This window comes from Micromys minutus (genome assembly GCF_963924665.1).
Source record: "Micromys minutus genome assembly, chromosome: 13".
NCBI classification, from domain to species: Eukaryota; Metazoa; Chordata; class Mammalia; order Rodentia; family Muridae; genus Micromys; species Micromys minutus.
Genome location: NC_137982.1, coordinates 16,052,825 through 16,079,767, shown reverse-complemented (window position 1 = coordinate 16,079,767; position 26,943 = coordinate 16,052,825). Strand labels below are relative to the sequence as shown.

General features: G+C 35.4%; 1 protein-coding gene across 1 annotated transcript in view; it reads left to right on the top strand.

The window, feature by feature from the left end:
• The window catches only part of LRP1B (LDL receptor related protein 1B), a gene marked incomplete at both ends in the record, with an annotated part of 1,929,155 nt that overhangs the window by 1,649,832 nt on the left and 252,380 nt on the right, over positions 1 to 26,943 (top strand). The window contains 6 exons of the mRNA XM_080928219.1: positions 4,858 to 4,980; positions 7,216 to 7,335; positions 8,379 to 8,507; positions 11,097 to 11,219; positions 14,151 to 14,291; positions 15,684 to 15,871. Of these exons, the coding sequence (XP_080784345.1) occupies positions 4,858 to 4,980; positions 7,216 to 7,335; positions 8,379 to 8,507; positions 11,097 to 11,219; positions 14,151 to 14,291; positions 15,684 to 15,871 (824 nt within the window). The remainder of the gene's footprint in view (positions 1 to 4,857; positions 4,981 to 7,215; positions 7,336 to 8,378; positions 8,508 to 11,096; positions 11,220 to 14,150; positions 14,292 to 15,683; positions 15,872 to 26,943) is intronic.

The following is a 26,943-nucleotide window of genomic DNA, read 5'->3' as shown; positions in this document are numbered from 1 at the left end:
AGTTCAGTTCGATCAATGTTATATACCAGCAAGACAAGTCTTGCATGCGTGGGAACAACTTGAGGTCTATGTCAATATTGTCTTTTAGGTTTCACACTTAGTTAGGAGCAGTGATAAATTTTCCCTTTGGCAACTTGAATAGCTCCTCCTCCTATCATGAGATCAAGATATGAAGAAGAAACTTCAACTTCAGATCCAGCCTGTCCCCTCCAAGTCCTCTGTCCAAAGACCATGGTGTCTTCATCAATAAAGGCTTCACCTCCAATAACTGTGAAGCAATCAAAAGCAATAGGAATTGCTTATATTGTTTGTTGAGTCTTGGTATGGTGGTTTTTATTAGAAACTATATGGTTTTTGTTTGGAACATTCTCATCACCATGTAGAAAAACATAATTTGTGTGTGTGTGTGTGTGTGTGTGTACAATTTTGAATAAGCATGTAACAATTTTAAGTAGGTACTGAGTATCTCAAATAATGTGAATTGTCTCTTCCTTCTTCTTCAGTGAGTCTACCCATTTTTCTTCCCCGGTTCAAGTTTCTACACTTTTCTGTTTCTTTTTTCAAAGCCCCTATATCCTATTCCCGTTAATGATGCTCCTCTTACGTCCTAACAATTGTGTTCTCTTCCTTTTATTTTCTGCAGAGACTCCATGTTATAATTTCACATCTAAAGATTTGGCACTAGTAACCATAAGTAACAAAGGAAATATGGTGTTTGTTTTATAGGTCTTGGTTACCGTAATTTTGATAGCATAATCATTTTACTCAATATTATTTACTAATCCATGAACATGGCAGCTCTTTCCATCCTCTAATGTCTTCCTCAAACCTTTTGTTTAGAGATTTAATATCACTTTGAGAGGCTTTCACATCTTTTGTTATTTTTATTAGTAGATATTTTATTTTTAATGAGGATATTCTAAATCATTTTCTAATGTGTTCTTCAATCTCTATAATGTTGAATAAGGGCTATATGTTATTTCACTGCTGATTTTGAGCTTTAATGCATCATGGTCAAAAATTATATATGGAGGTGCTGCAATTTTTGGGAAATTGAGTAGCTTTTTCTATGTATTAATATCATGAATACATATTCTTTCCTGTTTGTTTAGCATATTATTTAAATATCTGTTATATCTAGAGTTTATATAATTATCATCCAATTGTGACTCATTTTCATTTTTTGTCCAGGTCAGTTATACATTGGATAAAGTGTTGTATTCAAATCCCCCACTGTTTATATTTTCCTTGAATCCCAGTAATATGCTTGACTTGAAATCAGGTGTGCCAGAGTCTGGTGAACATACATGCAGAATAGAATGCCTATTATATTAACTGATCCCATTATTAGAACAAACTATCATTGTCTTTTCTAGTTAGACTTATATTAAATTTTATCTTATCAGATATTAGGATGTCAATGTATTTTTGCTTTAAATGCCATTTGCTTTGGTTATATGTTTGTGTTCTTTAACATTCAGGAGGTTAAAGCTGAGTTTCTTTTAGATAAGAGAAATAGAATTTTTTTCCACTTAGCTTACTGGTATTATCAGGGTGGGAAGTTTAGGCCATTTATACTTTATCTGTTTTGACTATTTTTTTGTCCAATGTCTAGTTTGTTAAATACCAAAATATATAAAACCTAATTTGCTCTTAAGTTTATTTGCTTGCAATTTCTTTTTCTAACCTCTTACCCTGAGGTAATGTATTAAACTTGATGTTAAGGTGTGTTTTTTGGTAGGAGTAGAAGGAAGAGTTTGCTAATGTCATTCACTCTGTTACTCTGTCTTTTTATTGAGGACATTGACATTGATAGAAATTAATGAACAGGAATTATTGATAATTGTTATCTTGTTTTTGTTGTTGTTGCTGCTGCTGCTGCTGCTGCTGCTGCTGCTGCTGCTGGTGGTGGTGGTGTGTGTGTGTGTGTTTATTTTTTGTTTGTTTGAGATTTTTTGTGTGTTTTCATGTGTGCAGTTAATCTTCTTATATGGAGCTTTCCTTCCAGTTCCTTCTGATGGGCTGTATGTGCAGATCCATATTGTTTAATTTGACTTTATCATAGAATATCATATTCTCTATGATGACAACTGGGTATAGTTGTCTGGAATGGAATATCTGATCTCTTAAATTATGTAGTATGTCTGCTGAAGCCCTTCTTGTTTACAATGTCTCCACTGAGAAGTCAGGTATAGTTATAATAGGTTTATCATTTTATGTTTCTTGTTCTAGTCCCCTGCAGCTTTTAATATTTGGTATTTATATTATATATGTTTTGTGATTTGATTATTATTTGGAAAGAGGAATTTCCTTTATGGTCCAGTCTATTTGATGTTCTATATGATCATTGCTTTTTTCTAGGCATTTTCTTTAGGTTAGGTAAATTCTCTTCAGCAGTTATGTTAAAATTATATTTTAGACCCTTGATCTGGGGTTCTTTTCCTTCTCTAGTCCTATTATTCATAGGTTTGGTCTTTGTGTTCGAAATTTCATGGATGTTTGATGTCAGAATTTCTTTTCAGTTTAACATTTTCTTTGACACATGTGTTTCTTTTTTTATATCTACAATGCCTGAGGTTCTCTCTTCTTTCTCTATTATTATCTTCAGAAAGCTAACTTGTAGTTTTTGTCTAAATTATCATAATGGTTTATTTCCAGAACTCCCCCTGCTTGTGTTTTCTTTGATTGTTCTATTTAGATTTTCAGGACCTGAATGTTTTTATTTGTTAACTTCAAGTATTTGTTTACTTCGTCTTTTAAAGGAATTTATTCATTTCCCCTTTAGGGACCTCTCTCTTCCTTATGTTTTGATTCCAAAGTCTTTACCTTGTGCTTTAGCTTTACTGTGTAATAATATTCAGTGCATGCTGTGGCTGGGCTCTAGAGGAGACACATTGTCTAGACTGTTATTGTTTTCTTATACCTTTATCTAGAAATCCGGATTTGAGGTGATTATGGATTTAGGTGCTGATTTCTTGGTTTGACATTTTTGACTGGGTGTTTAGTTCTTTGGTTTCTGTTCCTCTTCTGAATTTTCAGAGTGTGATATCTGATTCTTGCCTGTTGTGCTGGGCTGCTTGACTGAGGTTCTCACTGGGAAAGCCTGCTGCTGTTAGATGCAGAAACTGGTGAGGTGGAAAGAGTCTATGGAATCAACAGGAGGTGTGGCCTGGAGGAAGGGAGATTGGAGCTGGTGTTCTGTTGCAGATGCAGCACTAGGAATGAGCCTGAAAGATTGGGTCTTCTCTGGGAACAGAGAGAGCAGAAAAGCACTGTGGGAAACTTAAATGGTATTACGGTAGACATGGCCTGTGGTTGAACAAGGCTAGTCTACCAACGTTGGGGACTTGGAAGCAGGGACACCTGGACTAGGCTGATTCCAAAGGAAGCTTAGAGAAGTAAAACAGAGACTAGGTGGTATTCTGGTGCAGAACCAGGTTCAAGCCTGAGGGACTGGGCCTGCTGGCTGAACAGAGAGAACAAAAAATTATTTGTAGAGAGGATGGATTAACAGTTTAAAACGACTAAGGAACTTGATTGTTTTAGTGTTATAGAGTTTGCATATCAACATTATTAATCTACTGTTCTATTTACAGTGCACTGTTCTCACTATAGTAGTAGTTAATATTCAAAGTATCTTCAACAGACTATTATATGAAAATCATTAAACAAATGGTTATATTCTGTTCTAAATATATTTCTTTAAAGTAGTAACATATTGTTTTAAAAGTATTAACCAGAAATAGAATACTATACTAAATAAAAAAAAAATCAAAATGTTCCTGAAAGCAATTGCAAATGACCAGGTAGTGTAGGAGCAAGCAGCAAAAGAGGCAGCTGATGTAAGCTGAACTATGGGTCATTCTAAAAGATGTAAAGTATACGAGAATTATGTCTCAATGGTACATTCACTAAAAATGTGTTCACATAAAATAAGGGATAAACTTGTTTTAAAATGATGAACAATGGGTCACTTCAATGTGCTTGTTAAATAGATTGCTGGGATCACTTTCTGGTGAACAATTGGACAGACATATCATAAATTGTCTGTAAGAAGTGTATAAGAGGATAAATGTTCTCCAACAAGAGAAGTACCAATAGACAATTCTATATTCTGCAGAATTGTTTATCATACTTCAATTTTAAAAATAAGTCATGATTGAAAAATGATTTCACTTACAGGCTATTTTTGTCTGTGAAAATTTAAAATATATATTATTATCATTAATTAAACTTTAATTTGTGGATCTCAAGTCCATGCTAATCATAAAATGTTCCACTTACCTGCTCTCTCCATCAGGCAGTTTTTAAATTTCTATTTTAGTAATTTTTATTTCTTAAAACCTAGAATATTGCTTAAGACCCACCAAAGCACACTCAAGATAGAACACTAGAAATATTAAATTCATATTTTTCTGCAAAGGATCAGTGATGTTTAATCCACTTTTATTCAAAACACTGAATACACATTTCCTATAGAAGTAAAATATTTTGTATTTATTAAATTTTGGGTAAAGTTATTTTCATTGTTTTATTTTCACTACTGAATAATTGCATCTAATTGATTCAATAAGTATTAAAAAATTTTCAAACAAGCAAACAAAAAACCTGCTTTTACTTAAAAAAAAACCAGCCTGGATTGGATTTAGAGTCAAGTCTGGGGATAGCGTGAACCCCTAGGTTGATGATGTTCTTATTCTTGAGTCATTGCAACCTTGACATTTTTCTGGATGTAGCCACTGTCATTATGTGTTTTCTGGTTTGTCCCTCCAACTAACTTAAATGGTATTAATATTACATCCAAAGGCTCAGATTAATTTAATCTATTTGACATTCCATTTTTATGTTTTATCATAGTTCAAAACAAACAGAAATGTGAAGAGAATTATTTTGGTTGTCCTAGTGGAAGATGCATTTTGAATACCTGGGTATGTGATGGTCAGAAGGACTGCGAGGATGGGCTGGATGAGCTACACTGTGGTGAGCCTCAGTCCTGCTTTGCTTTATGAGCTGTGCATGTAGTTGTGTGCTGGTGCTCTCCTTCCTAGAGTCTTTATCTACAGTATTGTTGATAGACTATTAAAGTACAGGCAATGAGAATAAAGCACAACAACCTCTTGTCCTAGAGTTTTCTTCTAACTTCCCAATTATAATTCTTAATAGTGGTAATCTAAATGATGTATCTCCAGTTGTGCCGATTTATTTCAGGTACCATGAACATATTGGCATTCAGCTATAAAAATAAGATTCAAATTTTTTTCACATTCATCATACAAGACCTTGAAAATTAAACAATAATTAAAAAATTTGTATTGTGCATTTTTTAAATAATAGAGTCAAGCATATATTTCTTTAAATATTTGCCTATTTCTCACTATTTCATTTTCTACTTGTGTGGAAAGCTTATCTATATTATGAAAAAAATACATCTTAGATTTTATTTCATAAAATTTGAGGTTTTGGTTTTTCTGTAAGAGAAATAGGCCTGCACACACTCTTATTATAACATCAGCACATGAAGTTGGAAAAACATTTAAAAAATGAAGCCTATGTAAAATGTCAAACTTTCCTGAATGTAAATTCTATAGGGAAATCATCAAGTTTGATCTGGGTAATTAAAATTCTGTAGATCTTCACGGTAGGCACCAAAGTCTGCTCTAGGAAAAATAACAATTCAGACACTAGTCTGTGGATATTCATAATTTCTAAACAGGAAATTATTATATGATTACATTTTCAATTTTGCTTTTCCCCAAAGAGTGTTGCCTAAATTCTGTTTGTACAGTGATCATGTACACAAATATTTGAAAGCAAATTTAAAACTTAAAGTATTTATTTTGAATTAAAGCCTGTGTTATCATGGCTGCTGGCAAAACCATTTTAGGTAAGGAGGATTTGTTGCAGTTTACAGCTGGTGTGCCTTGGCTGAGTAGGCATGGCTCTATGAACAGAGCTGCTTGTCACATTGCTCCCAAACACAAAGACAGAGAAGCAAGGTTGAGGTACTTAACTTACTTTCACCATTGTATTCAGTCACAGATTCTGCTCCACATTTAGAGTGGGTCTTCACTCGCATTAACCTAATTGTATTAAACCTTCACAGATGTGCCCAGAGGTTTAATTATTTGAATATTTTGTTTTCATTATCTCTCCAAACTGACCAGAGGATTAACAGTCACAAAGCTAACTTCTTATTTTAATGAGAATTTGCGTTTTGAATGATTTTATTTGGGAGGATTTTATTTTGGGATGTCACTTGATCAAACAGCGTGCTCTGCTGTAGGAGGGACAGTGGCTGAAGCAGGGCAATGAAAACACTGACACTGTGACTCTAAAGAGGTGTGTTATCAAAATACACAAACTAGTATAGGAAGTTTGGAGTTCTTAGAAACTGAGGTGGGTGGGTTGGGGTATCCTCTTGGAGATGGAAGTGGGGGAAGTCTTGATATGGATAACTTGGATGGGGAAATGTCTGGACTAAAGAATAATAATAAAAAAAACCCCACAAAGTCAAGCAACTTTAGACAATGTAACAAAAATATCAACTTGTGGACTTAAAACGGAAAACCATTGGCTTGTCATTGTTAGAACTTTGTTTCTCCATTGGTTCTTCTTTGAACTAAATTTCCTTGCTTATGATGCAGATGTTTATACTAATTAAAGAGCAGCCCAAATAAAGAAAATACTACTTTTTTCTCTGGAGCATTTATTTTAGTTTGCTGATCAAGAGTGTTCTTCAAGGAGTACAGGCAGCATAGCCACAGCTAAAGAGAATCCTTGTAAGCAGTGTGCTCGGGTTAGCAGCAATCATAGGAGCTGTTGTGAGCATTGAGGTAGAGTCTCCACAGACAGTGGGACCTTAATTTATTTTATTTAGGATTGGATTGATGTTAGAATAGCATCATAAAGAGTCTAAGAAACATCCTACACTGTGACAATGGGGAACTCTAAGATGATCTTCTTCATGATTAATTAATCTTTGTCAGTTATACATGTTAACTGGGTACCATGTGGTATTTCGATTCATGCCCACATTGTAGAATGTTCAAATCAGGGTTAAAATATCTATTTCTTCAATTCTTTACTAAATCAATAAAAAATTCATAGTTTTTAAAAAATAAAATATTGTTGGGCGTGGTTATACTATTGTGCAATTCGTCACCAGAACTTATTTTCTACTTGTTTCCTCCTAACTTAATCATCTTTGTGCTTTAGATTCTTCCTGCTCTTGGAACCAATTTGCTTGTTCTGTACATAAATGTATTTCTAAACACTGGATCTGTGATGGAGAGGATGACTGTGGAGACAGCCTAGACGAAAGTGACAGCATCTGTGGTGAGCAGCTTCCATTGCAATCTCAACAATTTTTCCCCATACCTTAGGTCATTTTGAAGCACTACATATTATATGCCTGTGCTTTTTAATGTACTAAACATCATCAAATTTATATTAAATTTGTATTATCTTTTATTTTAAATTTTATTCCACGTTTATGTATATATTGCTGCATCTCTGTGTAGAAACATGCACAAGACATATCCCCTGGATCTAGAATTATAAGTGGCTGTCTGATGTGGGTGTCAAGATTTGCATGATGATCTTCTGTAAGAATAGTACAACATTTTAACCACTTAGTTGTACCTCGAGCCACTATAATATTATCTTCTAAAAATGTACATATAGAATATGTAAAATTTTGTCTGAGTAGCACCAAATAACCACATATGTCTATCATACATCTAGTCCTCATTGGTTTTTTGCAATAGATTCCATTGACTGACAGGTTTAGCTAAATTATTATATTTCATGACACATAGCACATAGCTCAGTTGTTCCCTGAAGCTAAAATAAAAATTTTCAGTGCCCTGAGCAATGCATGTTATTTTTGTGTCTGTTTTGCCATAAAGTCTTTATGCTGAATTGTTTTAAATTGGAAATAAGAATTTGGCAAGTTTATACAATATTCAATGTATCTTACAATTCCATAGTTATGGTAGTATAATGTTAAATGAATCCAGGGCATAGCAATGGTCAGTCAAGGAATTCTTTCTATACATTATAGAATTTTATAAAATGAATTATATAAGTAGATATTTGGCATATATTTTGGATATTACATTATTTTGAAACTTAAAAATAATTGAGATTAAGCTTCTTCACTAAACAAATATGTTATGTATGCAAATAAAAGTGGCCTAGGAGAAATTGTCCTTAGAAGCACAAAGAAAAATTCTTGCTAATCTGGTCAGCATGTGGAACTTATAGGAGCTGCTTTCCTTTTCTGTGAATTAGGATAAGTAACAATTCTGCAGGACAAGGGGGGGGGGATGATACATTAAGCGGTCCGGACTTAATAAGACTTTTCTTCTGGGTTTAAGGTGCTGTCACTTGTGCTGCTGACATGTTCAGCTGTCAGGGCTCCCATGCCTGTGTGCCCCTGCACTGGCTGTGTGATGGTGAGAGAGACTGCCCCGACGGGAGTGATGAGCTGGCCAGCGCAGGCTGCGGTATGAACAATGTGTGAAGTTGTGTGTAACAATTTCTGAGGCACAATTCTAGGGAATTGTTTTTGTCATTCCATAGTAGACTTTCTTCCACTTTACTCATTCTTGGGATGAGGATGTAATAGTCATAGTTTATCAAGATGCGATGCTGAAATAATCATAGTTTGTCAAGCTTTATACATTCAGAGCATCATAGAAATTCTCAATATTAGCACAAAATTTTAAAACTATTCCACTGGCTGCAAATTTTATATTTCAACTCCAAAAGAGCATAACTTCTTATATACAGATTGTTGGTTCCTCTAGTATTTTTTATTTAAAAATACTTTCTTTGAATTTGTGTTTGAATGCCTTTTACTAACACTCTATAAATTGCGAATATTAAGTAACTGCTGATCTAGAAGTCAGTGGGCACTTATTAAGTCTAGAGATGTAATATTAACCCTTGGGTCATGGAATAAATGAAACTGAAGGATCAAGATGAAACCTTTAAGTTCAATTTACCATGTTTCCGACTCAAGATTATATTAAGGATCTACTCAAGAGAAAACGTTTAAATAATGTTTTCCATGTTCAGAAGCATAAAAGACTGCCCCATATGAATGTAGATATCAAAGATCAACTAGTGATTTGTTGAACTGGGCTGCCTATTCGAATAGTTTTGTTTTGTTAGACTGTTTGGCAGATTCAGTCTATTGAATAAAATCTGACAATGTCATGAGTTTCTTTTAAAGATATAAACTGTCACATCTTTCTAATAATATATGTGAGCCTGTTGGCACACATGTATTTCAAAGGGATAAAATCACAACAGAAAAAAAAAAAAAAACTGATGCAGACTTATTTGCTCCCAACTCATCCTGTTGTAGAATGTACCAGAATATGACCATGAAGCTGATGTGTTTTCTGTGAAGGTCCATGTTTCCACTGAGGTTGGAATGACAAGGGATTATGAATTAATTAAAAAAATCCACATGATGCCACATGATTTTGCTATCGTAGTTAGCATTCTGGGGGCATGTTAACACTTGTAAACCACATGGGTCTAATTCAGTAAGTTATGCTAAAATACAACAAATTGCACTCATGTGGTCTGAATGTATTAATGCAAACTAAGTTACTGCTGTTCTGTTTTAAAGTAGAACGTATATGTCAGGGTTGATATAAGTCACTTGACTTATGGCCACAGTCATAGCTGAAAGTTACCTGAGTTGTTAGCAACTCTTAAGTTTTAATTTTATTAAAACATGTAACGTTAATGTTGCTTCTGTGTGACCTCCTTATAGTGGTTTAAAATATATTTGTTGAAAGTAAAATATATTGGACTACATTTTCCCTCCCCCACACACTCAGACATGTTTCTGTATTGCTTTTTCATGGTTCTATATAGACAATTACATTTAGGATAGTGAAGTTTGCTTCATAGGGTAAGGGACAGTTGAATGCAGCGAACTGAAAGGGACATGTGGGACAATATTTGTAAATTCCCAAGTCTTACAGTAATGTAATTAAAAAATACTAGATCATAGGAAGGAAATGGACCAATAATTTTCATTTGATTTTTTGAAAACTTAGCATATTATTTCATCTTGAAGGACAAAGAAAAGAGGTGCTCTCCATGGGGACAGCAGTTCTTGTATATAGTCTTCCATGCCCATTGCTTATTAATCAATGCAGTGGTAAGGTTTTTAGTTAAGGCACTTTTTATTTACAGTATGGAATACTGTCAGCAATGTCATAAAGTGTTTTAAGTAACATGTAGAACACAATCAGTATAGAAATAGAAATTCAGAAAGGGCCCATAAATTGTTGAATACCTAAGTTGAAAGATCGGTTCTACATTCCATACGGAAAAATAACTGAACAAAGGTGGTGTGAACTTTCTCAAGCATGAAAACGAAAGGGCCTGAGCCAATTCTGAGACTTGTATCAGTGTCATTTGCCTATAGCAGATCAGCCATTAGGAATTTATTATGACCTGAACCCTAAGTACTATAGCATTTACATTGTAGTTGACTACAAAGAGTGCTGTGCAGACTTTTGGTTCTATGTGTATAATATCAAAGTGGATTCTTTGCATGGATTTTATCGCAAACTTGATCAACCATCACTTAAGACTTTGCTGGAACACCGCTTTCATGATGCTACGTTCCCAGGGGAAACAATCTATTGTAAGGGTCAGTATTTACGGTACTTGTGACATTATGGTGGGGCTTATTACTTTGTTGACCTTAGTTTTCTTGAATTAAGATGCTGTGTCTGCAGATTTCTGAAAGAATTTTTTTAAAAGAACGATGTTATTCTTAGTCTTCTCAATGTACCTGCCGTGTCTCTCATGAACATTAAGTTTTTATTCACTGAATCAGCCTCTGAATCATGCATGTATCTATTAGCATTTCAATATACATATGAGATCATTCATTTGCCTAATATATTGAATAGAAATGCATAAGCATTTTTTTCTGAGTCCCTGCCAAATGATAGAAAAAAAAAAAACAGCTTTGAACTTTTTTGTACGAAACTTGTAAACTTAGAGTATGCAAGAAGATAAGACATGTGCGTACATAATTTTATGTTTTGTAATTTTTCTAGCACCTAATAATACATGTGATGAAAATGCGTTCATGTGCCGTAATAAGGTGTGCATTCCCAAGCAGTTTGTGTGCGACCATGATGATGACTGTGGAGATGGCTCAGATGAGTTCTTGCAGTGTGGTGAGTGAGAAATCTGACTGGACATATTGGCCAATGTTTATTACAGGAACTCCAAGAAAGAGAAGTAACCAAAATAAAATAAAATAAAATAACAGGAATTTATTAATCACTACAGTAAACCCAGTGTTACACAGTGGAGTATGGGAGTTGCTAGATCCTGAAAACATCCATTTGTAAAACATTCCCCTTTACCAAGAATTCGGCTCAATTAGCAGCCAAACTGAGAAATGTCTAGAAAAGGCCTTTGTGTAGAAGTAGTTAAAATTACTTTGAATTTTGTAAATGAGACAGGACAGGCTTATGTAACCTTAGATGTATATCCAAAGCAAAATTAAAAAAAAAAAAAAAAAAAAAAAAAAAAAAACTAAAAATTATACCTTAAAATCTGCTGTTACATTTAAAATATCAAAAATTGAGGTTACTGTTTTTCTTAATTGTTACTTTGACATATGAACTGCCTAATGTTTAAATAATCATTATGATCACCAAGTGTGTCTCAGAATCACGTTGTTTACCTAATTATAACATTTATTTCCTCCAGAATAGAATTTTTACTACAACTAGTTATATACTAAAATTCAGTTTAGAGTCTTTTGTAAGCATAGATTCTTTATGAATATTAAAATTCTAAGAATGAGTTAATCTTTGTAATACAAAGGCATATCATGCGCTTAGGTAGTATGAGCACCACATTCCTCTTCTTGATGGAAATTCAGTACAACTTGCTGACTGCCTTGGACTGCAGACTCCAGACCCATATTTGACCTCTTCTATTATGGATTTGGTGCTCTGCAGATGTTTCACTTAGCTGCATACTAGATGCTTTTCTCTGTTCCCCATGCAAAGTTGACTAAGCATCATATTACATTCTTTTGTTGTATTTCTATTTTTGGTCTTTGATGAGATCTCTGAGAAATCTCTTTATTTATGTTTTTTACAACTATTTCAAATTTATCCTTTAGTCAATATATTTTAAGTAGCACATCATAATTCAACATGTGATGTTTTTAGATTTGTTATGTATTCACTCACTTACTTACATATCACTTATCTAAATGAGATAAATGACGGGCGTAGAATTTGCTGTGCAGATTAGCCTACGCTGAAATCTAAAGATATCCGAAGTCCTATGATTTAAAATATGCACTGCAGGGAAATGGGATGGTACAATAACATTTAACTTCCAGAACTACCTCTTTTCTCATAGTCCAAAAAATTCTGCATACATAAGATGAGTAAAATATGCTTAGGAAATTACTAGAGCATTTTAAAAGTGAGCAACGTGTCTCTGAACTATATCAGTTAGGTGTTATGGAAGGAGACAGAAAATGTATAGCTCACCCATGAGTAGCTGTAGAACAGCAGGATAGAGGCATTTCCAGTTGACATAATTTAGAGAATAGCAATACTACTTGAAAACATTGGAACACAGTAAAGTAAGGGATAGAATTTATGATGCAGGGAAGACATGCCGTACATGGTTGAAGATTTGATGGTGGTTGTAGAAGGCAGAAATGTGATGTTGATGAACCTCACTACTCTGTCAGATCTTAACACTAAGGTTAGCACTCAAGTTAGCACAGAAAAGGAAAGAGGCAGACAGACTCAAAACAAAGAAACCAATAAGCAAAACAACAACACAAACAATATTCTGGAGTTGAAATTCAGGGTTCCTGCTCCAGTGTTGTAAGTTGAATCAGAATGCCTTTGTACAGGAAGATTGAGGAAATAGCCCTGGAGAGTAGATTATGAATACTTAACCAGGAAGAGTGTGCAATCAAGAGCAAGTAAATGCTGCCAAAAAGCCAATCCATTAGAATCCTGGGAGACTTAAATTTGACAGCTTGGCTTAGATAGATTTTTTTTTCTTTTAATCTCTAAGAGAAATTTTGAAAAGAAGATGTTACAAGAAATGATGTTCAATTAATTAATGAGAAATGGAAGTTGGTAAGTGGAGACAAGATTTTGCATAAAAGTAAAGCAAAGAATTGTGCTTAGGGAGAGGAGGGCAGATTTGCTGCTGATTGGATTAGACAGGATTCCCTGTGCCTTATCACAGGGGCATCCTTCAGGGATGGCTGTAAATAGGATGCTGTGGCAGACTTCATTTACACCATCCTCTATGACAAATTCTTCTGTAAAAACATGCAGTAAATTGTTTTTGCCACTTTATAACAATTATTTCTAAATTCTATTTCTAACACTACAAGAACTTTCCAATTTTATCCCTACTTTCTAGGAATGCCTGTTTATAATTTACAAGGAGGAAATTCTCACTATAAAACCTAATTTAAATAGTCAACCATAAATATAATCAAACAAAACAAACAGATATTAACCTTAACAAATCATCCTTCATTCTATAACTTGACTTTTAATGATCTTAAGAATGGGCACATTGTAGGAATGACCCTAGGAAATAGCACACATATTAGTTACAAACATTTCTGTCCTCATTCTTTTATAAAAAGGATTTTATTCTTGCTAGACAATTTCTTTCTGCACTGAATGTTTGGCAAGCATAACACTACAACTGAAAATAGTTGCTAGAGCTTAGAAGCCGTCTACCCTTAACACATAACCGAGCAACCAAGTCTGGAAATAGATTGTCGTAGTTAACATTCTATTTCACATCCTAAGAGAAATGTCTCATATATAAACAATCACAGAATAAAAAGACTTGGTTGTGTGGTATAGTCATCTATCCTTACCTACAAACCTGTTACCTTATTTCCAAGTTTATATTTGACCTTTTTTTTCTGCTTCCACACAAAAACTGTTTATTACGAAAGCACTGGAGAAAGGAGGGGTATTTTTCCACAGAGGTTCATTCTGCCTATGTCTTAATTAAGGATGCTGTGCACTGAGAGTGTAGAGTGTTGACTAATTGTTTTAATGGCAGCTTATTGAATAGAACATCCTCTTCTCTAGGATACCGGCAATGTGGTCCAGAAGAGTTCCGCTGTGCTGATGGGCGCTGCCTCGTGAATACACTGTGGCAGTGTGATGGTGATGTTGACTGTCCTGATAGTTCTGATGAGGCACCAATCAACCAAAGGTGCAGGAGTGCAGGTACCACATTATACAATGCTCTGTTCACCTACTGCTTTCTTTTTCGGGTTTCATTGTTGCTTCTTTGAGACAAGGCTTTTCTATACATCCTAGCCTGGCCTCAAACCTAGAGTTCCCTTTCTTCGACCTTTTGAGTGCTGACATTAGAGCTCAGAACCACACCATTCCATGATTATGAAATTTTGCTTTAATTTCTGTCTAGTTAGGTATTCACTGAAGTAGATGCAGTGAGGCAGACAAATGATTCAACTGGTTCCATGAAGCTCCCAGTGGTTATGTTTAAGGTTGTGGCAACCAATCTGGATGGGTTTTTACTCCCTCACTTCACAAATCATCTGTTTTGCTTAGGGAGGAAGTTCTTATATAGTCAGTCTGATTTCAAATCCACAATGTAGCCAAATATGACTTTTAACTTTTCCTTTGCATCTAAGCACTAGAATTATATCCATGTGGCACATGTTTCCAAGGACAATTTTAGTTATTAATTGATATTTTATATGAGGAAATTTTTCCTCCAAAGAATACATAAAATAAAATTATTAAATACATTAAAATTTAATAAGATACCATCAGACTACAATATTATTTATTTCCACATGTATATAATTGCTATATTTCAATTAATTTTAAATAATACTATATTGGAATTGTTTACATAGAGATTGTGCCTATTACTCACACGTACTAGATAACACTACATATAATTTGAGCAGAGGAAAAGAACAAACTATATGTATACATGTAAATGCTCACAATCATGCTCAAGTTACTTTATGCAAAATTTCATGATAAGAAAGACTGTTCAGTCAGCTATTTCAGTGAAAAGTCTTTTTGCTGATATCCTGTATATAGTAATAAGACCACATGCTATGAGCAGCCATATTCAGCATTCCAGGTTTTGGTAGCTCCAAGCTAAATTTTCTAAAGCTGTATCCTGAAGAACTATTGTTCTCCATCAATGTCCTTTTTATGCCCGACTTAAAAATGTCAGTGCTATATTTTTCAGGAGAAATGAATTTAGTAATATCCACCTCTTCTACCTTCTTAGCTTTCAGTGACAAATAATTTCTCAAAGATCTATAGCTCGGGGTAAATGTCAAGTCATCATTACACTTTTGATCTCCTTATTCACAGTGTAAATGAGACAGAATGCATTAACATTGATATATAAGCCTCTTTTTAAAGCTGATTTCCTAGGAAATCTAGGTCTGAGGTAACTGTAAACCACACCACACAGAGACTGTTTCCCCAGGTACCAATCTGTGCAGCACCTTGTATGTTAACCCTTTGCTACTCTTGACATACAAGTTACCATAGTGTGTGTGTTTTCTAGAGCAGTGTCATACAAAGGCATGCCTTTTATATTCCATATGTTTTATTTTCTTTTTCCAGAACATTCATGCAACAGTTCATTTTTTATGTGCAAAAATGGCAGGTGCATTTCCAGCGATGATCTTTGTGACAATAGGGATGACTGCGGCGATGGCTCAGATGAGACAAACTGCCACATAAACGAGTGTCTGAGTAAGAAAATCAGTGGATGTTCTCAAGATTGTCAGGATTTGCCAGTCAGTTACAAGGTAAGCACTCATCAAAAATAGCAAATCATACGAAATGTCAGAAAATGATACAATGACAACTTTATTTTCAGCATGGCCTTAAAACTTGAAAAAGAACCATAATTTTCTAAGTAAAGCAATGTACTGAGGATTTCTATCTGAAAAAGGGGTACTGATGTATATATGAACGTTACAGGAATATAGTTGGAAATAAAAATATCAAAACTTTCAGAATAAGAGAAAAGAGATTTTAGAGGCATATGAAAATAACTGTAAAATGCTCATTCAATATAAGATCTCATTTCTCTCTTCTTTGTGCTGAAAAATATTGTAATGGGGTGGGTGCTTATTCTTCATTTTAAAATAAAAGCTACAGTATTACTAAAAAAACATATAGGGGAAAATCTAAAAATAATGCAATATTAGAAGCTTGGATTAGCACTGTTCTCTTAACTCTCACTAAATTTCTTAAATGCTTTTTACTAGTACAGTTTTCATGAAGAAAATGACTCATTGGGAAAAAATAGGCAGCATTTAATACTACTGTCTCAGTATTACTACAATCGATAATTAGTTGGAAAACACTATTAAGAACAGTTCCTTTGCAGCCTAAGACTATAACTCTTTGGGAGAACACTGCCTTCCTTTGTGCAAGGTCCACAGCACAGTTCTCTTGATCACAGAAAAAAAAAGTTACCCACTCAAAAATTAGCTGTTTGGTTGTTGTTGATTGCATTGTTTCTTGCTTTGTTTGTTTGTTTTTTTTTTTTTAGCAGACAGTGACTCAAAGTGAATGCACATTAGGCAATGTCATTTATAAAGAAGCAGCCCACAGCCAATTAGAAATATCTATGGAGGTATACCTTGTTTTAGTGAGTTCTTCACCTATAGAACTTACCTGGGAAACTGTAATGTTTATGGACATAGAATACTGTTAAACGTAATCTTCACATGTAAATTTGTTTACATTTATAAATACAGTAGCTAGAGAAATGACTCAGCAAATAGAAGCACTTGGTGCTCTTACAGAGGACTAGGTTCACTTTCCAGTTCCCATATGAGAGTTCAGAAGTACCTGTGCCTCAAATTGAATACAGCATCTGTTCCTCATACCTGCCTCACACAGACACACAGACACACACACACACATACACACACACACACACACACAAATACACACACACACACACACACACACACACACTCACACACACACACACACACAGAGAGAGAGAGAGAGAGAGAGAGAGAGAGAGAGAGAGAGAGAGAGAGAGATCTAACAGATACATGCTGGAAAAGACTCAAAAAAATAGAAGAAATATACATCTAGAAACATAAAAGTGTGGGACACATACATTTGGGAAAATATAAATTTTCAGAATAAGAAACACATAAGGTTCACATACTCTCAATGGCTGAGTCATATTGAACATTAGTGTAAACAAAAACTTTCAGACATCATCAGTGATTCAGCAGAAATTTCAAAAACTCTGCAAAGAAAACCTGAGAGAAAAGATGTGTCCAGCATGAAGATACCAGGTTGCATTTTTTTTTGTGATTTCTGTAGCAGTATATGAAGACGTATTTATATAAAATTCAAATTCAACATAATAGCCAATTGGCCATATTGATTTTGAATTTCAGACACTATGATTATTTACCTATATTGATAAAGATTATATAACATACACATACATGTATATCTCAAAATATTTACCAATAGAGTTGATTATACATACAAAATATATGTCACATAATCATTTCAAGTAGAATGAATATATACATATATATATGTACATACATACAAATATATATAAATGTGTGTGTATGTTTGTTTGTTTGAGTGTATACATACATATCCCAAAAATGTTATAGTAGCAATAATTATTTGTGGCAGAAAATTATACATAAGCTCATTAGGAGAATGTCTTCTAAGAATATGAAGACATTAGTTTGATTTCCCATTCCAAAAAAAATTAAATGAAGAAAAATAAACATTAAAAAAGCTATATTTTGCTTGGGGCACAGAACAGAGCTCAGCCCATATGCCACCTGGACCAGCAGTTCCCAGAGATAAAGGCCTGGCGAGAAGGGGATCTAAGGAGACAGGGGGCAGACAGATCTCTGCCAAGTGCACACAGAAAACACGCCCCTGCCCTGCCTGATCCAGGGACCAGGAACCCAGCACAGGGACTTGTTCCCACACAGCTGCTGTGGGGCACAGAACAGGGCTTGGACCATCTGACACCTGCACCAGCAGAGATCCAGGGACACAGGCTAGGTACAAAAAAAAAGGAAAGAACATATCTCTGACAACAAAATGGCAAGAGGAAAGCGAAAGAGTATATCCCAAGGAAACCAAGACAACCTGGCAACACGAGAACCCAGCTCTCCCATAACAGCAAACATCAGAATTCAAAACACTCCAGAAAATGAAGACACAGACCTGAAATCATACCTCACGACGATGACAGAGATCCTTAAACAAGAACGGGAGGAAAAGCAAAAAGAATCAGAAGCTTTTAAAGAGGAAACAAGAAAAGCACTCAAAGAACTCAAAGAACTAGAGGAAAACAAAACCAAAGAGATGAAGGAATGGAAGAGGGAATTTAAAACAGAAATTCACACAATAAAGAAAACACTAAAAGAGATAACCCTAGAGAAAGAACACCTAAAAAAGAAATCAGGAGTCACAGAGGAAGCATTTCCAATAGACTACAAGAGAGAGAAGAGAGAATCTCGTGGGCAGAAGACAACATTGTAAACATAGACAAAACAGCCAGAGAAGACGCAAAAAACCAAAAGCTCCTAACCCAAAATGTCCAGAAGATTCAGGACACAATGACAAGACCAAACCTAAGGATAATAGGAATAGAAGAGGGAGAAGAGTATCAACTAAGAGGCACAGTAAATATCTTCAACAAAATCGTAGAAGAAAACTTCTCTACCTTTAAGAATGAGATGATCACGAGCATAAAAGAAGCCTTCAGAACTCCAAATAGGTTGGACCAGAAAAGAAATTCCTCCTGACACATAATAGTCAAAACACCAAGTGCCCAAAGCAAAGAAAGAATACTAAAAGCAGTAAGGGAAAAAGGTCAGGTAACATATAAAGGCAGACCAATCAGAATCACACCTGATTTCTCAACAGAGACTATGAAAGCTAGAAGAGCCTGGACAGATATCATGCACACCCTAAGAGAGCACAAATGCCAGCCCAAGCTGCTATACCCAGCAAAACTATCAATCACCATAGATGGAGAGATGAAGATATTTCCGGACAAATCTAAATTTACACAATATCTGACCACAAACCCAGCACTACAACGAATTTTAGGTGGAAAACCCAATACAATGAGGGGAACTACATCCTAGTAAAAACAAGAAAACTCCTAAGCAAGAAAGCCAAAAAAAGAAAGAGACACAGACACAACTCAACCTACAAAAGCAATAATAGCAGGAAACAGCAACCACTATTCCTTGATATCTATTAACATGAATGGACTCAACTTTCCAATAAAACGACATAGGCTATCAGACTGGATACATAAACAAAATCCAGCATCTTGCTGCATACAGGAAACTCATCTCAGTGACAAAGACCGACACTATTTCAGAGTAAAAGGTTAGCAAAAAAGCTTCCAGCAACCAGCACCAAGAAGCAAACTGGAGTGTCTATTCTAATATCGAATAAAGTAAATTTCCAACCAAAAGTTATCAAATAAAAAAAAAAAAAGGACGGACACTTTTTACTCATTACAGTGGAAATCTGTCAGGAGGAACTCTCAATACTTAACATATATGCACCAAATAAAAAGGCACGCACATTCATAAAAGAAACCCTACTAAAGCTCAAAAAATACATTTCACCCCACACAATAATGGTGGGAGACTTTACTACTCCACTCTCACCAATGGACAGATCATGGAAACAGAAATTGAACAAGGACACTGTAAAACTAGCAGAGACCATGAACCAATGGGAATTAATAGATATCAACAGAACATATCACCCTAAAGTAAAAGAATACCCCTTTATCTCAGCACCCCATGGTACCTGCTAGAAAATTGACCACATCACTGGACACAGAATGAGCCTCAATTGATATAAGAATATTGAAATACTCCCATGCATCCTATCAGATTACCATGGTCTAAGGCTGGTCTTTAATAACAAGAAAGACAATAAAAAGCCCACATACACATGGAAACTAAGCGACGCTTTGTTAAACAGTAGCAGGATGAAAGAATAAATAAATAAATAGGGAAAGTAAGGATTATCTTGAATTCAATGAAAACGAAGACATACCCAAACCTATGGGATGCAATGAAAGCAGTACTGAGAGGAAAATTCATAGCTTTGAGCGCTTCCAAAAAGAAATTGGAGAGAGCATACATCAGCCACTTGACAGCACAGCTAATAGCTCTAGAACAAAAGGAAGCAGATACACCCAAGAGGAGTAGACGGCAAGAAATAATCAAACGTAGGACAGAAATAGACCAAATAGAAACAAAAAGAACCATCGAAAGAATCAACAATACCAAGAGCTGGTTCTTTGAAGAAATCAACAAGATTGATAAACCCTTAGCCATACGAACTAGAGGGCAAAGAGAGAGTATACAAATTAACAAAATAAGAAAGGAAAGTGGGGACATAACAACTAAAACTGAGGAAATTTAAGAAATCATCAGATCCTACTACACAAGCCTATACTCCACAAAGTTGGAAAATCTGAGGGAATTAAATGAATTCCTAGACAGATACAAAATCCTAAAGTTAAACCAGACCAGGTAAACCATCTAAATAATCCCATAACACCTAAAGAAATAGTAGAAGTCATCAAAAGCCTCCCAACCAAAAAAATTCCAGGTCAAGATGGGTTCAGTGCAGAGTTCTATCAGACATTTGTTAACTACATAATACCAATACAATCCAAAATATTCCACAAGATAGAATCAGATGGAATACTACCTAATTCATTTTTTGAGGCTACAATAACCTTTGTTCTTAAACCACACAAAGACCCTAAAAGAAAAGAGAACTTCAGACCAATATCACTTATGAATATTGATGCAAATATACTCAACAAAATCCTTGCAAACCAAATCCAAGAACACAACAAAATGATCATTCACCATGCCCAAGTAGGCTTCATCCCTAGGATGCAGGGATAGTTTAATATAATGAAATCCATCAGTGTAATCCACCATATAAACAAACTCAAAGAACAAAATCACATGGTTCTCTACTAGATTCTGAGTAAGCATTTGACACAATTCAAAACCAATTCATGTTAAAAGACCTGGAAAGAACAGGAATCCAAGCACCAGCAGTTCCTAAAGTTTTAAAGACTGGTTAGTAGGAGATCTGGGCAGTCAGGAAGCAGAGAGATCTCTGCGAAGTGTGCATGGCGACTTTGGGGTGCAGAACAGGGCTCAGCCCATCTGCCAGCTGGACCAGTGGAGATCCAGGGACACAGACCAGATACAAGGAAAAGGCAAGAACATATCACTGACAACAAGATGGCAAGAGGAAAGCAAAAGAGTACATTCCAAGGGAACCAAGACAACCTGGCAACACCAGAACCCAGCTCACCCATAACAGCAAACATTGGAATGTCAAACACTCCAGAAAAAGAACATGCAGACCTGAAATCATACCTCAAGATGCTGATAGAGATACTTAAACAAAAACGGGAGGAAAAGAAAAAAGAATCAGTGCTTTTTAAAGAGAAAACAAGAAAAACACTCAAAGAACTCAAAGAACTAGAGGAAAACAGAATCAAAGAGATGAAGAAATGGAAGAGGGAATTTAAAACAGAAATTGACACAATAAAGAAAACACTAAAAGAGATAACCCTAGAGGTAGAACACCTAAAAAAGAAATCAGGAGTCACAGAAGCAAGCATTTCCAATAGACTACAAGAGATAAAAGAGAGAATCTCGTGGGCAGAAGACAACATTGTAAACATAGACAAAACAGCCAGAGAAGATGTAAAAAACGACAAGCTCCTAACCCAAAATGTCTAGGAAATCCAGGACCCAATGAGAAGACTGAACCTAAGGATAATAGGAATAGAAGAGGGAGAAGAGTATCAACTAAGAGGCACAGTAAATATCTTCAACAAACTCGTTGAAGAAAACTTCCCTACCGTCAAGAATGAGATGACCACGAGCATAAAAGAAGCCTTCAGAATTCCAAAAAGTTGGACCAGTAAAGAAATACTTCCCAACACATAATAGTCAAAACACCAAGTGCCCAAAGCAAAGAAAGAATACTAAAAGCAGTAAGGGAAAAAGGTCAGGTAACATATAAAGGCAGACCAATCAGAATCACACCCGATTTCTCAACAGAGACTATGAAAGCTGGAAGAGCCTGGACAGACATCATGCAAACCCTAAGAGAGCACAAGTGCCAGCCCAAGCTGATATACCCAGCAAAACTATCAATCACCATAGATGGAGAGATGAAGATATTTCCAGACAAATCTAAATTTACACAATATCTGACCACAAACCCAGCACTACAATGAATTATAGGTGGAAAACCCAATACAATGAGGGGAAATATATCCTAACAAAAACAAGAAAACTCCTAAGCAAAAAGACCAAAAGAAGAAAAAGACACAGACACAACTCAACTCACAAAAACAATAATAGCAGGAAAGAGAAACAACTATTCCTTGATATCTATTAACATAAATGGACTCAACTCCCCAATAAAGAGACATAGGCTATCAGACTGGATACATAAACAAAATCCAGCATTTTGCAGCATGCAGGAAACTCATCTCAGAGACAAAGACAGACACTATCTCAGAGTAAAAGGGTGGGTAAAAAACTTCCTTGCAAACGGCCCCATGAAGCAAGCTGGAGTGGCTATTCTAATATCGAATAAAGTAAATTTCCAACCAAAAGTTATCAAAAAAGATAAGGAAGGACACTTTTTACTCATTACCGGGGAAATCTTTCAGGAGAAACTCTCAATCCTTAACATATATGCTCCAAATAAAAAAGCACCCACATTCATAAAAGAAACCCAACTAAAGCCCAAAAAATACATTTTACCCCACACAATAATAGTGGGAGACTTTAATACCCCACTCTCTCCAGTGGACAGATTATGAAAACAGAAACTGTACAAGGAGACTCTAAAACTACCAGAGACTTTGAACCAACTGGAATTAATAGATATCTACAGAACATATCATCCTAAAGTTAAAGAATACACCTTCTTCTCATCACCCTATGGCACCTTCTCGAAAATTGACCACATAATTGGACACAGAACGAGCCTCAATCGATATAAGAAGATTGAAATACTCCCATGCATCCTCTCAGATCACCATGGTCTACAGCTGGTCTTGCACAACAACAAAGACAATAAAAATCCCACATACACATGGAAACTTACAAAGCTCTGTTCAATGATAGCAGGGTCAAAGAAGAAATAAAAAAACGAAATTAAGGATTTTCTAGAATTCAATGAAAACGAAAACACAACATACCCAAACCTATGGGATAAAATGAAAGCAGTACTGAGAGGAAAACTCATAGCCCTAAGTGCTTCCAAAAAGAAACTGGAGAGAGCATACATCAGCAACCTGACAACACAGCTAAAAGCACTAGAACAAAAGGAAGCAGATACACCCAAGAAGAGTAGACAATAAGAAATAATCAAACTTAGGGCAGAAATAGACCAAATAGAAACAAAATACCATTGAAAAAAATCAACAAAACCAAGAGCTGGTTCTTTGAGAAATTCAACAAATTGATAAACCCCTAGCCAGACTAACTAGAAGGCAAAGAGAGAGTATATAAATTAACAAAATCAGAAAGGAAAGTGGAAACATAAGAACTGAAACTGAGAAAATTCAAGAAATCATCAGATCCTAGTACAAAAACCTATACTCTACTAAGTTGGAAAATTTGAAGGAAATGGACGAATTCCTAGACAGATACAAGATCCTAAAGTTAAACAAAGACAAAGCAGACCATCTAAATAATCCCATAACACCTAAAGAAATAGAAGAAGTCATCAAAAGCCTCCCAACCAAAAAAAGCCCAGGTTCAGATGGGTTCAGTGCAGAATTTTATCAGACATTTATTTCGGACATAACACCAATTATCTCCAAATTATTCCACAAGTTAGAATCAGATGGAATACTACCTAATTCATTTTTTGAGGCTACAATAAACCTCGTACCTAAACCACACAAAGACCCTACAAGGAAAGAGAAATTCAGACCAATCTCACTTCTGAACATTGATGCAAAAATACCAAAGAAAATCCTTGCAAAACGAATCCTAGAACACATCAAAACGATCATTCAACATGACCAAGTAGGCTTCATCCCTGAGATGCAGGGATGGTTTAATATAAAGAAATCCAAAAATGTAGTCCACCATATAAACAAACACAAGGAAAAATATCACACGGTCATCTCACTAGATGCTGAGAAAGCATTTGACAAAATTCAACACCCCTTCTTGTTAAAAGTCCTGGAAAGAACAGGAATCCAAGGCCCATACCTAAACATAATAAAAGCAATATACAGCAAACCAACAACCAACATCAAAATTAATGGTGAGAAACTTGAAGCAATCCCAAGAAAATCAGGTACTCCAGAAGGATGCCCACTGTCCCCCTACCTATTCAACATAGTACTGGAAGTCCTGGCTTGAGTAATTAGACAGCAAAAGGAGATCAAGGGGATACAAATCTGAAAGGAGGAGTTAAAAATATCACTCTTTGCAGATGACATTATAGTGTATTTAAGTGACCCCACAAATTCCACAAGAGAACTCCTACAGCTAATAAACAAGTTCAGCAAAGTGGATGGATACAAAATTAACTCAAACAAATCAGTTTTCTTCCTATACCCAAAAGACAAACGTGGAGAAAAAAATTAGGGAAAAGGTAACCTTCACAATAGTCACAAAAACTATGAAATACCTTTGTGTGACTGTAACTAAACAAGTGAAGGACCTGTATGACAAGAACTTCAAACCTCTAAAGAAGGAAATTGAGGAAGATTTCAGAAAATGAAAAGATCTCCCATGCTCATGGATGGGAAGGATCAACATTTTAAAAATGGCCATCTTACCAAAAGCAATCTACAGATTCAATGCTATCCCCATCAAAATTCCAACCCAGTTCTTCATTGACTTGAAAAGATCGATGTGCAATTTCATATGGAACAACAAAAGACTTAGAATAGCAAAATCCATCCTCAACATCAAGAAAATATCTGCGGGAATCTCTATTCCTGACCTCAAGGTATATTACAAGGCAATTGAGCTGAAAACGTCATGGTACTGGTACAAAATTAGGCATGTGGATCAATGGAATAGAAGATCCAGAAATGAGCCCTCACATATCTGGTCACCTGATTTTTGACAAAGGAGCCATAATATTCAATGGATAAAGGACAGCCTATTCAACAAATGGTGCTGGTTCAACTGGCACTCAGCATGCAGAAGAATGAAAATAGTCCCTTTCTTATCTCCCTGTACAAAGCTTAAGTGTAAGTGGATCAAAGATCTCCACATTAAACCAGATACACTGAAACTATTAGAGAAGAAAGTAGGGAAAACCATAGAACACATAGGCACAGGAGAAAATTTCTGAACAAACACCAATGGCTGAAGCTCTAAGGTCAAATATTAACAAATGGGACTTAATGAGAATGCAAAGTTTTTGTAAGGCTAAGGATATTGTCAAAACAAAACGGCAGCCAACGGAATGGGAAAAGATCTTTACCAACTCCACATCAGATAGAGGCCTAATATCCAAGGTATACAAAGAACTCAAAAAGCTAGACACCAGAGAATCAAACAACACTATTAAAAAACGGGGTACAGAGCTAAACAAAACATTCTCAATACAGGAATATCGAATGGCTGAGAAACACCTGATGAACTGCTCAACATCCTTAGCCATCAGGGAAATGCAAATCAAAACAACCCACTGATTCCAACTCACACCAGTCAGATTGGCCAAGATCCAAAACACAGATGGCAACAGAGGCTGGCGTGGTTGTGGAGATAGAGGAACACTTCTCCACTGTTGGTGGGGTTGTAAACTGATACAACCACTCTGGAAATCAGTCTGGTGATACCTCAGAATTTTGGACATAGTACTACATGAAGACCCAGCTATTCCACTTCTGGGCATATACCCCAGAGACCCTTTAATACACAACAAAGATATATGCACCACAATGTTCATAGCAGCTCTATTTATAATAGCCAGAAGTTGGAAAGAACCCAGATGTCCTTCAGTAGTTGAATGGATACAAAAATTGTGGTACATTTACACAATGGAATACTACTCAGCCACTAGAAACAATGAATTAACCAAATTCTTAAGAAAATGGCTGCATCTAGAGAATATCATCCTGAGTGAGATAACCCAGTCATAAAAGAACAGACATAATATGCAGTCACTGATAGTGGGATGCTAACCCCAGAGGCTCACACTGCCCGAAAAAAATTCACAGACTCTGTGAAGTCCAAGAAAAAAAAGAAAAGAAAAGAAAACAACAACAACAACAACAAAAAGTTTTGCTCAATCCTTACCCACCAAGTACACATTAACAAATTCCGGGTTACACCCTGTATTACAAGTACTTTTTGCTCATTGTAAAAAAAAAAAAAAAATCTTTGCACACCAAGAAATCTTTGACTGTTTCCATGTTACATCTTGTTTTACATGTACTTTATGCTCATTGTAACTAGGAATATCTTAATCACACTATCAAACCTTTAAAAAAAAAAACAAGTATTGACAAAAATATATTGTATACTTTCATGCAAAAAATGCTTAAAATCTGTACTTTTTTGTTTTTTCAAATAAAGTTGTAAAAAAAAGGAATCAAAGGTCCATACCTAAACATAATAAAAGTAATATACTACAAACAAAAAGCCAACATCAAACTTAACTGTGGGGAACTTGAAGCAATCCCACTAAAATCAGGGATTCCACAAGGCTGCCCACTCTCCCCCTACCTATTCAATATAGTACTGGAAGTCCTGGCTTGAGTAATTAGAGAGCAAAAGGAAATCAAAGGAATACATATTGGAAAGGAAGA